Source organism: Notothenia rossii (assembly GCF_949606895.1).
Source record: "Notothenia rossii genome assembly, chromosome: 6".
NCBI classification, from domain to species: Eukaryota; Metazoa; Chordata; class Actinopteri; order Perciformes; family Nototheniidae; genus Notothenia; species Notothenia rossii.
In genome coordinates this window covers 2,887,044-2,899,026 of record NC_136909.1, presented here as the reverse complement: position 1 = coordinate 2,899,026, position 11,983 = coordinate 2,887,044, and the positions used below count along the sequence as shown (strand labels likewise).

The 11,983-nt window shown below is 42.2% G+C and overlaps 1 protein-coding gene across 1 annotated transcript; it reads left to right on the top strand.

The window, feature by feature from the left end:
* Positions 1-1,417: 1,417 nt before the first annotated feature.
* On the top strand, positions 1,418-2,291 carry tcima (transcriptional and immune response regulator a). Its single transcript, XM_079690427.1, has one exon. The coding sequence runs from the start codon at positions 1,497-1,499 to the stop codon at positions 1,797-1,799; it is 303 nt and encodes a 100-aa protein (XP_079546553.1). The 5' UTR covers positions 1,418-1,496; the 3' UTR covers positions 1,800-2,291.
* Positions 2,292-11,983: the final 9,692 nt, after the last annotated feature.

Here is an 11,983-nt window from a genome sequence, read left to right as displayed (position 1 = left end):
GAGTCCTCTCCTGCTGATGTTCTGGTGTATATCAGTATGTAGTGTCTCTACTTTAAAGAGTCCTCTCCTGCTGATGTTCAGGTGTATATCAGTGTGTAGTGTCTCTACTTTAAAGAGTCCTCTCCTGCTGATGTTCAGGTGTATATCAGTGTGTAGTGTCTCTACTTTAAAGAGTCCTCTCCTGCTGATGTTCAGGTGTATATCAGTATGTAGTGCCTCTACTTTAAAGAATCCTCTCCTGCTGATGTTCAGGTGTATATCAGTATTTAGTCTCTCTACTTTAAAGAGTCCTCTCCTGCTGATGTTCAGGTGTATATCAGTATGTAGTGCCTCTACTTTAAAGAGTCCTCTCCTGCTGATGTTCAGGTGTATATCAGTATTTAGTCTCTCTACTTTAAAGAGTCCTCTCCTGCTGATGTTCAGGTGCATATCAGTATGTAGTGTCTCTACTTTGAAGAGTCCTCTCCTGCTGATGTTCAGGTGTATATCAGTATGTAGTGTCTCTACTTTAAAGAGTCCTCTCCTGCTGATGTTCAGGTGTATATCAGTATGTAGTGTCTCTACTTTAAAGAGTCCTCTCCTGCTGATGTTCAGGTGTATATCAGTATGTAGTGTCTACACTACATGGTGTACTTTCCCTCCACTGCATGTATTTCATCCCTTTAGTTACTTCACAGATGTGGATGAATGATGTGAAATATAATCAAGTGTTAAATCAGACTTTAGTTCCACCTGGAGTTAATCCACCAGCTACCCTGCAGTATACAAAGTCATTCAAACTAGCTGCACCTTTACCAGCTTTGAGAACACTTTCATGATCAATCATTATAAAACATATCATATATATTATTCTGAAATGGACCAATCTGCACAATGACTAGTTTTACTGTCACTACTTTAACTATATTTTGATGAGAATACTTTTCTACTTTTACTTGAGGAACATTTTGAGTGCAGGACTTTTAATGCAACAGAGTATTCCTACACTCTGGTACTTCTACTTTTACTCAAGTACAAGATCTGAGTACTTCTACTTTTACTCAAGTACAAGATCTGAGTACTTCTACTTTTACTCAAGTACAAGATCTGAGTACTTCTACTTTTACTAAAGTACAAGATCTGAGTACTTCTACTTTTACTCAAGTACAAGATCTGAGTAGAGCCTTCTTCTACCTATTACTTGAGTAACATTTTGAATGCAGGACTTGTAACAGAGTATTCTCACACTATGGTTATTCTACTTTGATCTGAATACTTCTCCCACCTCTGATAACATGTGCACTCTTTGTTTACTGAAGTGATATGTTATGTGTGTACCAAGGGGCGGGGCCTGTCTGCAGGAGGTTCACCCGGCGCAGAGCTCCTCCCCTCGGCTGAGAGTATAAAGCTTCTCCCCTGCATGTCCCCAGCACTCACTAAGCCTCTCACCCAGCCTATAGCAACCTCTCTCCCGGTGCAGTAGCAGCATCTCCCCCTGCAGAGTCTGAAGGACCACCATGTCCTCTTACGCGTCATCGGAGTGCCGCCGCGTGAGCCCCTCGGTTCACGGCAACACATTCGCCACCGCGCACCGGAAAAAAGCCGTGGGGAACATCTTTGATAACGTCAACCAGGACGCGCTCATGAGGCTGTTCCAGAAGACGGGCGACATGAAGGCGGAGGAGCGCGTGCGGAGCATCTTCTCCTACACACAAGACCCCGAGGAGACGAAGCGTGCGCTCATGGCTCTGAAGCAGCGCAAGAAGGACAAGTTCCTGCAGATCGCGGGCATGCTGCGGAACCTGCTGCAGATGCGCTGATCTGACGCTTCCACTGGACCAACTGTGTCATGAATGTTGGAAACTCTTACCCTGATCACCTCTCTTACCGGGTCACCTTTCTTACCTGGGTCACCTGCAGCGAAGGAGGTGCACGCGCAGCCCTGCCGCCTGGAGCGCACCGTGCCGCGCGCAGTTTGCCGCTCCACAGACGCGGCAGACGCGGCGGAGGAGCGTCTTGCCTTACCGCGTTGGAGCATGACTTCTGGGAATATAGAAATATAAAGAGCATGCATGCAAACTTCCCCTGGAACTTGAACGCATCGCTGTGGATGCTGGGGAGCGCGCGCTGCTGGAGGCGCGTGCAGAAACAGACTGAGATACCTGCAGCTGCCTCCTGAACACATGCCTTCTCTCTCTCTGAACTCTCATTAGTGGCCACTGATGTGTTTGTGTCACAATGTTTTTGCATTGATAATGTTCCTTTGTTTTGCAATTTTGTAATAAATTATTCCGTTTTGTACAAGAAGTGAACCCTTGTTTGTCCTCTTTGAACAACAGGTTGTTATAAGGTATTACTGCTCATTACGGCAGATTGTATTAGGTTGATAACATCCTGGTTTTATTTAGATTACTGGCAGCACAGGCTGGATTCTGGTTATAATGCTCAAACAATATGTTGAATGGTATCCTTTATTACCTGAGGATTAAAGAGGCATCAAACCATGAGGACGGTCTGTAGACAACCATAACACAATGTTAATAAAACATAAGGACAGGATTGTAAACATGCCACAACAAAGTAATCATCTTCAAATTCTGGCTTAAAAACCTCATTTTGATCCATGTCAAGTGTTCGGACGTTTAAGGAACAATGAGGCATCAAGATGGACTGCTTGAAATGCCAAAATAAACCTATTTTCAGGAATAGTATTGGAAGAAAAAACAGCAGAGGAGGCATGTAGCAAAAAGGTTTAAATAATTCAAAATCTGGAGAAAAAAATTGACCTGTTATCATTGAAAAATACATTTTATATCTCAGTGTATTATACGATGTGGTTTGGACCTCTTTCAAGGGTTAGTGAGGCTTCAAAACATGCAAAACAACAACACAAATAACAAATGTTCTGGCATATTAACAAAGAAAGGACAGGACTGTAAGAGTAGAACAAAAAAGGTGGGATAATCTTCTAATTCCGGCTCAAATTTGGACTTGTTTTCACAAAGAATGCAGTTTGTTTTCGACATACAACTCGTCTTAGGTCACAGATGTTTGTTGTTCATTCAGGGAAACCCCTCTCCAAATAAAAATAGCAAACAAAAGGACAGTTGACCTCATTCCTGGGGCGTTACATGGATCTAGAAACATGTCAAGTCATGAAATCTAGGAGTAAATGTGGAAATAAAACGGCACATTTCTGCATGTTTTGTGTGTCGCAGCAGAAGGGAGTATTTATGAGGATGTGGTTAACCTTTGTTGGGTTTCCCTCACAGCAGTAGACCAGCGAGAACCAGTTCAGTTCAGATAGGAGGGAGGGGGGGTAGATAAAAGGAGGAAGGGAGTGTGTGTGTGGCCGTCTCTCCACGCTCTGAGATAACAGCGTCTGAGTATCGGTACTCATTATTAACTCCCAAAAGCAACTCCTCTACGTCGATATTTACACATCTTATCATAACCTGCTTTTATGTAGAATTATTTCTATTTTTTACTGCGTTTGATTTCCTCACATTTCAGTATGTTACACTCTGTATAATGTTGCATGCTGGGTAAGGCAAGTTCACTTATAGAACATTACATGAAGGCATTTAGAAAAACATTTTATTATGAAATGCATTCAGAAAGAAAATAAATACCAAAAGAAAACATAATTTAAAATACAAGAATAAAGGGAGAGTGAAGGGTTACAGCTGTCGGATTTAAATGTAGTATTTTGTATGATTATTATTTTTATTATTATAATTGTGTATATACTGTATAGGAATTCAGCTACTGTGTGGAAATGCTTCCTCTTAGTCGCTGCCTTCTGACTGTTTCAGCTCATTCAGCTTTTATTTTTTAATTAGCAAAAACCTGCTTTCTATGAATCGATGTGAGACGACCAAGGCACAGAAACACAATGTGTGTGTGTTTATCCTCCACAAATCGTATCAGACACACACGTCTACGTTAAGGCGTAACTACAGGTCATAAAACACGGTGTCTGCAGTGAGAGCTGAAAACACCACGACGCTCTGCATCCTAAACATCGTCTGTGCTCACAATACAGAGTTATATTTCATGACACTGTATTGTTAGCTCTGAGTGTCTTTCAGTGTGTGTGTGTGTGTGCGTGTGTGTGTGTGTGTGTGCGTGTGCGTGTGTGTGTGTGTGTGTGTGTGTGTGTGTGTGTGTGTGTGTGTGTGTGTGTGTGTGTGTGTGTGTTAATCTGCGCTGTGATAGTCCCTCTCCCTGCCGGTTGGAACCAGTTCCTGTGTGTGGTGCATGACGCTCCTCTCTTTTCAGTCGCCTGGGGAACAGGAAGTGTGAATAACCGCTGATGACATCACTCAGGGAGACATGTCATCTGTGAACCTGTCTCACTCTTTTATCACTCTTTATTACCTCCTGTGTCTCCAGTACTTTTGGTGTTGTATTTTAGGGATTGTGTTAAATATTATTTTTACATTGTACTATTATTTTCAGCCCTGTAAACGACCGTGTTACAGTCCGTTGTGTGTATATATACCAATATACAGGAAATAAACCTATACAAGGTATAAACATAGCATATATTATATACACTATGTATACACACACATATACATAAATACATACATACGTACATAGTACTTACATACATACATATACATAGTACATACAGTATATACATACACATACATACATTTACTCTCTACATACGTATGTACCCACATACACTATATTCATATATTCATACGTGTATATACATATGTATTCGTACGGCTATACTGTGTATACATGTACGTATACATGCATGTATGTCTACATACATACAGGACTGTCTCAGAAAATTAGAATATTGTGATAAAGTTCTTTATTTTCTGTAATGCAATTAAAAAAACAAAAATGTCATACATTCTGGATTCATTACAAATCAACTGAAATATTGCAAGCCTTTTATTATTTTAATATTGCTGATTATGGCATACAGCTTAAGAAAACTCAAATATCCTATCTCTAAATATTAGAATATCATGAAAAAGTATACTAGTAGGGTGTTCAACGAATCACTTGAATCGTCTAATTAACTCGAAACACCTGCAAGGGTTTCCTGAGCCTTGAAAAACACTCAGCTTGGTTCAGTAAACTAAATCACAAGTATGGGGAAGACTGCTGATCTGACTGCTGTCCAGAGGACCGTCATTGACACCCTCCATCAGGAGGGTAAGACACAAAAAGACATTTCTCAAAGAGCAAGCTGTTCACAGAGTGCAGTTTCAAAGCACATCCGCAAAAAGTCTGTTGGAAGGGGGAAATGTGGCAGGAAACGCTGCACAACCAAGAGAGATGACCGCAGCCTTAACAGCATTGTGAAGAAGAGTCGCTTCCAGAATTTGGGGGAGCTTCAAAGACAGTGGACTGAAGCTGGAGTCCAGGTATCAAAAGTCACTGTTCACAGACGTGTCCGGGAAATGGGCTACAATAGCCGTATTCCCATGGTCAAGCCACTTCTGAACTCAAGACAACGGAAGAGGCGTCTGACTTGGGCTAAGGAAAAGAAGCACTGGACAGTTGCACAGTGGTCCAAAGTCCTCTTTTCAGACGAAAGCAAGTTTTGTATTTCATTTGGAAGTCAAGGCGCCAGAGTCTGGAGAAAGGCTGGAGAGGAGCAAAATCCAAGTTGCTTGAAATCCAGTGTGAAGTTCCCACAGTCAGCGATGGTTTGGGGAGCCATGTCAGCTGCTGGTGTTGGTCCACTGTGTTTCATCAAGCCCAGAGTAAATGCAGCTGTGTACCAAGAGATTTTAGAGCACTACATGCTTCCGTCTGCTGAAAAGCTCTATGGAGATGAGGAATTCATTTTCCAGCATGATCTGGCACCTGCCCACAGTGCCAAAACCACCAGTAACTGGTGTACTGACCATGGCATTACTGTCCTCGATTGGCCTGCAAATTCCCCTGACCTGAACCCCATAGAGAATATGTGGGGTATTGTGAAGAAGAAGCTGAAAGACACCAGACCCAACAATGCTAATGAGCTAAAGGCCGCTATTGAAGCATCCTGGGCATCCATAACACCTCAGCAATGCCACAGGCTGATTGCCTCCATGCCACGCCGCATTGATGCAGTAATCCGTGCAAAAGGATTCCCAACCAAGTACTGAGTGCATTAATGGACATTTTCAAATGTTTGATTGTGTTTTGCTGTTATAAATCTTTTTTTTTTACTTGGTCTGAGGAACTATTCTTATATTTAGAGATAGGATTTTTGAGTTTTCTTAAGCTGTATGCCATAATCAGCAATATTAAAATAATAAAAGGCTTGCAATATTTCAGTTGATTTGTAATGAATCCAGAATGTATGACATTTTTGTTTTTTTAATTGCATTACAGAAAATAAAGAACTTTATCACAATATTCTAATTTTCTGAGACAGTCCTGTATACACTATGTATACACACACATATACATAAATACATACATACATACATAGTACTTACACACATACATATACATAGTACAGTATACACATACATACATTTACTGTCTACATACGTATGTACCCACATACACTATATTCATATATTCATACGTGTATATACATATGTATTCGTACGGCTATACTGTGTATACATACGTAAATGTACGTATACATGCATGTATGTCTACATACATATATCCGTAGTGCGTCCCATATGTCAGAATGAACATGAGTACCGTGATGGTGTTTTCATAACGGTTGAAAATGTAGGTGACGCTGGAGACTCAACGACCGCCATCGGGCTTATTGACGGGAGTTGCTCGGAGAACACATACCTACAAATACAAATATACGTGTGTTTTTCTATATTTATTCAACGTAAAACTACACTGCTCTGAGGATTTGCTACAGCTAGCTAGCACTGAAGCCGGGTGTGATTTGAGACGGACGGTAGGTTTTTTTTACACGTTTGCTTGATTTTCTAGCATTGGAGAGTGCCGTGTTCTGCTATATATCCAGCATTAGACAACATCCAGAGCTGTACAATCTCATATAGTCTATGATAATACGAAAACTGTTTGGCCATAATATGCCACCAAACTCCTGTATCTGGTCCTTTAGCTGGACTTCCTGTCGGGCTGTTTTTGGTCCAAACGGAAGCTGATTCAAAATATGTATCACACTGTTTTGAGGATCATGTCTCCATTAACTCTAATAGTAAATCATAGAATTGTAATGGTCAGTTGAGTGTCATAATCCAAACAATTTTAAGGGTCTTATTCCAAGAAACGTTGAGCAGCTGGCTGACGGTAACCGCCCCCACTTGTTTAAAAATACCTTTAATATAACCGGGTAATCAAAGCTCGATCTGGCATTGTGTGCTGGGCGGGAATATAAACATGTATCACTGGCTCTCCAGTTTTACACCTCCTCCGTCAGGAGAGCGGCTGCAGCTCGACTTAGGGACACATACAAGATACAAATAGAGAGAACAGAGTAGAATCCTTTATTGTCATCATACATGTACGACGAGATGAGTAGAGCCATCACAAATGCAAACAAGGGACGTACAACATTCAGGAGAAGACAACATACAAACATTCACACTTCGATATGAAGTTACAGTGCAGGGATATATCGGTTTATAGTGCAAATGAGCAGTGGTGTAGTGGGGATTTTTTTACTGGGTGGACGGGGTGGTGGGTGGACGTGAGACGCGCTCGTGAACTGTCAACGGGGGGGGGGGGGGGGGGGGGGGTTGGGGGACCTCTGTGTCGCCTGTCGCCAACTTACATGATGCCGTTTAGACAATATAATAATAAAGGGCGGTGCCGGCTGTCAGCGAACCGATCCGGCCTTTCTGCGCGACTATCACTCAAATGCGGGACATAGTCTCAATGTGTGGGACAGGGGACAAATAATAAAAATGCTGTGTGTGCAGTCCCGCACAGTGCGGGACACCTGGTCACCCTACACACACAGTTCTTCCTCTCACACACACACGCTTCAAATGAAGTTGCATAAATGCTTGAGCTACGTTTTTATTATAATTACTTTGAAATCTGCCTATTGTAGGACATGGAGGCGGAGGCGGTGCAATGGAGATGTAAAAAGGGGACTTTAATAGAGAGCAGAATAAGACATGTTGTCGGGTCGCAGCCCGGGTCGACAAGAGAAAGAGCTCAGAGGGCACACACCATATATAGGCAACACATAAAATGTCCGTGCGGGAACAATAGCCGCAACTGTAGTTCCCAGTTTGAATTATGAACCAGTAGTTAAATACGTGGTCACCACACTATTATGTTTTCGTCATTATTACAACAAACACAAACTTGCAACTGATAACACTGGCAATGATTTTAGATGTATTAGACTATTAAAAAAAGAACTCATGCTTCAAATAAGTGGGGGTACGGCGTACCCCCGCGTCCAACGCCCACTACACCACTGCAAATGAGTACAAGTGATGAAAGCACGTGACTGAAGTGAGGCTAAGGTAGATGGAAACTAGATGGTCATTTTCATTGACACAACAACACTGCAGCTATGTTCACATGACTACAAAAGCCTTGAACCTTGAATCCTAGTTGAAAAGGAAGGCAGATGGGTTTTGAGTTTGCTTTTACACCTCCTCTAAAGCTCGGCTCGATTTAGGAACACAGAGCAAGAGGAAAAGAGAGAGCAGAGGAGCCTTTTGTTCAGACGGTGACTCGTGCTGTCTGACGCCGGGATCATCACAAAGTAATCCTGAGCCTCTCTGAGCGCGTTCAGACCGGTTTACACTGGATCCAGCACGGCCACTCCCTGGTAACTGCTGCTCTTCACCTCCTCCTCCTCCTCCTCCTCCTCCTCCTCTCTCTGTCTCTCTATCGCTATCTAACCCCGGCTGCAGGCAGCGTGAGAGGAACGACATTTAATGCACAAAGCAGCACGACACATGTTGATTTGCGTGTTTAACCAGAGAGACATGGTGTGTGTGTGTGTGTGTGTGTGTGTGTGTGTGTGTGTGTGTGTGTGTGTGTGTGTGTGTGTGTGTGTGTGTGTGTGAGTGTGTGTGTGTGTGTGAGTGTGTGTGTGTGTGTGTGTGTGAGTGTGTGTGTGTGTGTGTGTGTGTGTGTGTGTGTGTGTGTGTGTGTGTGTGTGTGTGAGTGTGTGTGTGTGTGTGTGTGTGTGTGTGTGTGTGTGTGTGTGTGTGTGTGTGTGTGTGTGAGTGTGTGTGTGTGTGTGTGTGTGTGTGTGTGTGTGTGTGTTATAGGGACAGTGACTGAATTTCTCGGTTATTTGTATCCGTGCTTGTTCAAGTCTACTGCAGTCACCTTTCAGAAGAAACGCAAAAACAAGTTATTTGCATGATTTGTGCCTTTTTTTTAAAGTTAAAATAGATATAAAAGCGGTCTTCTATGTGTGCCGACATATTTCCCTAGTTAGTTTTAATAATAAACACAAATCACAGGATGATAATTATGGGTATGGAGGAGGCTGTCCTGAGGCGTCTATTAGGGTCTAACTGTGTGTGTGTGTGTGCGTGTGTGTGTGTGTGTGTGTGTGTGTGTGTGTGTGTGTGTGTGTGCATGCGTGTGTGTGTGCGTGCATGCGTGTGTGTGTGTGTGTGTGTGTGTGTGTATATTCAAATTGTAATATAAGAATTTAAAGTCTCATTTTCAAATTAGATAAAATATATGTAATATACTGTATGTATAAACACACACACACACACACACACACACACACACACACACACACACACACACACACACACACACACACACACACACACACACACACACACACACACACACACACACACACACACACACACACACACACAGCACACACACTTCAAAGTCTGTGTGTGAGTGATGAAAGGCAGGAAGAGGGAGAGGACTGAGCGGCTGCCAGCAGAGCGTCGATCACCTGAAACACTCCGGCTTAATTCTCCAGAACAATCAGACAAACCTCAGAGAGGAAGAGGGAGTGAATAAAGAATCTGCCTGCTGTCAGATACACCGAACACAAACACAGCTGAGAGATAAGAGGGCAGAAAATAGCCCTGAGATTAACAAACAGCGGGTGACCTCTGACCTGTAACCTTATCTGAAGATTATTCTGTCAATAAAAGACCAAAAAGTTATCATATTTTCCATGTCTCTCTGGGGACATGTCTCCATGCTTTAATGTTCAAAAAGCTCTTTATTTCTCTCATACTGCCTGTGCTGCAGCACCTCTTTTCACCCTCTGTCTGAGACCAGAGCTGCTCTGATTGGTTAGCTGGCCGGCTCTGTTTGGATTGGTCAACCGCTTCGAGACATCCCGCCCCTTAGCCTATCACCTACTTCATTTTGAGTATCGCTGTGCAATGCTACATTGTTGATTGATCCTACAAAGACAACCTTTTCTGACATGACGTTGACCCTTATTTATTTTTGTCTAACCAAATAAACAAGGCAGCTCCCAGAAGTCATTCGATCTGGACCTGAGTCATACTCGAGTTGCAAATTCAAAGCAACTTTTTCTACACCAATGACTTGAGACTTCACTTGGACTTTAGGGCCTTGACTAGAAAAGACATGAAGCCTGCCCCAAAGCCCTACAACTAAAAAGTATGATATTGAAAAAGTGTGCCAATATAAATATTCAGAGATGGTAAAAAAATACACACATACTCAAGTAGAAGTACAGATACTCGTGTTTAAAAATACTCTGGTGAAAGTAGAAGTACTGACTAAACTTCTTTACTCAAGTCAAAGTAAAGAGGCTTTGAAATGTACTTCAGTAAAAAGTACCCATAACTAGCAGCTGTTTTAAAGAGTACCTGACCTCCCTTTATATTAATAGAACAATAATGTCATTGTTAGCTAATGAATGTTTCCATGGTGACCAACGGCAACATGACAACGTTTTCATTGGTCCCTCTTCTTTAGAGAAGACCAGGAAATGATGGATACACGGATCGTGTTCAAATCAATAGGCACGCAATGACTCTAAATAATAATGATCACGCCACCAAACACACATTCAGACTAAAGGAACCAGCCTGTTTGGAAAATGAGAGAAGTAGAAAGTACAGGTATTTGAGTTCAACATGTAAGAAGTAGAAAGTACAGGTATTTGAGTTCAACATGTGAGAAGTAGAAAGTACAGGTATTTGAGTTCAAAATGTAAGAAGTCAAAGTAAAAAGTCATCGGAAAAATAAGTAGTGGAGTAAAGTACTGATACCATAAACATGTACTTAAGTACAGTAACGAAGTATTTGCACTCCACTACTTCCCACCTCTGAAAATAGTACAACATGTTGTCTTCTGCCTGTTCACCCCCTTTCTGTACTTTTAATTTTTTTTGTAAGCGACTTTGGGTTATTGAAAAGCGCTATATAAATAAAAGTTATTATTATTATTATTATTAACAGTTCATTAAATAACGATTGATTGGCCGCTGAGGTCACAGGGTCACCCAGTGAGTGTGAGCAACCCTTCAGATCAATCTGCTGAGACATAAGGTGTTAGAGTGGAGTAACACAGGCTGTGAGTGAGAGTTTGTGTCTCGTTCAGATCCTCTGTAATCCTCTGAGAGTCAGACCGTCTCTGCAGTGTCTGTCCACGTGTCAGAGGCAGCTGCTGACATCACTATGGTTACGGTGACATAAGATCCATACAAAAGATAAAGCTGCGTTCACACCGGACGCGATGTGATTATTCTCTCTCTTATCGCTCTAAACGCTCGAGTTTCACCGCGGCTGTCAGCTGTGTTTACTCGCAGCATTCAAACAGGACGCGCTGGCTCGGGGCTACAACTACAACATAATGAACATAATTGACCGTGATTGAATTGTAATACACGTTTCTAAATGATGCTGAAGTAACAACATACTGATACCGGTTAGTAAAAACCATGAATTAATGCTTTGACAAGTCTGCAGACAGACGGCAGGCGAAACACCTTTTAAAATGCGTGTTTTCTGAATGGAGTTTGGCTAAGCTAACGTTGTATATGCTCCGACCGTCCACACTCACAACAACGGCCTACAGACATAAATAAACCAGCGACTGTATTCTCCATGACAC

Excerpts from the sequence above, each read along its gene's own strand:
- tcima (XM_079690427.1), top strand. The coding sequence starts at position 1,497 with ATGTCCTCTTACGCGTCATCGGAGTGCCGCCGCGTGAGCCCCTCGGTT.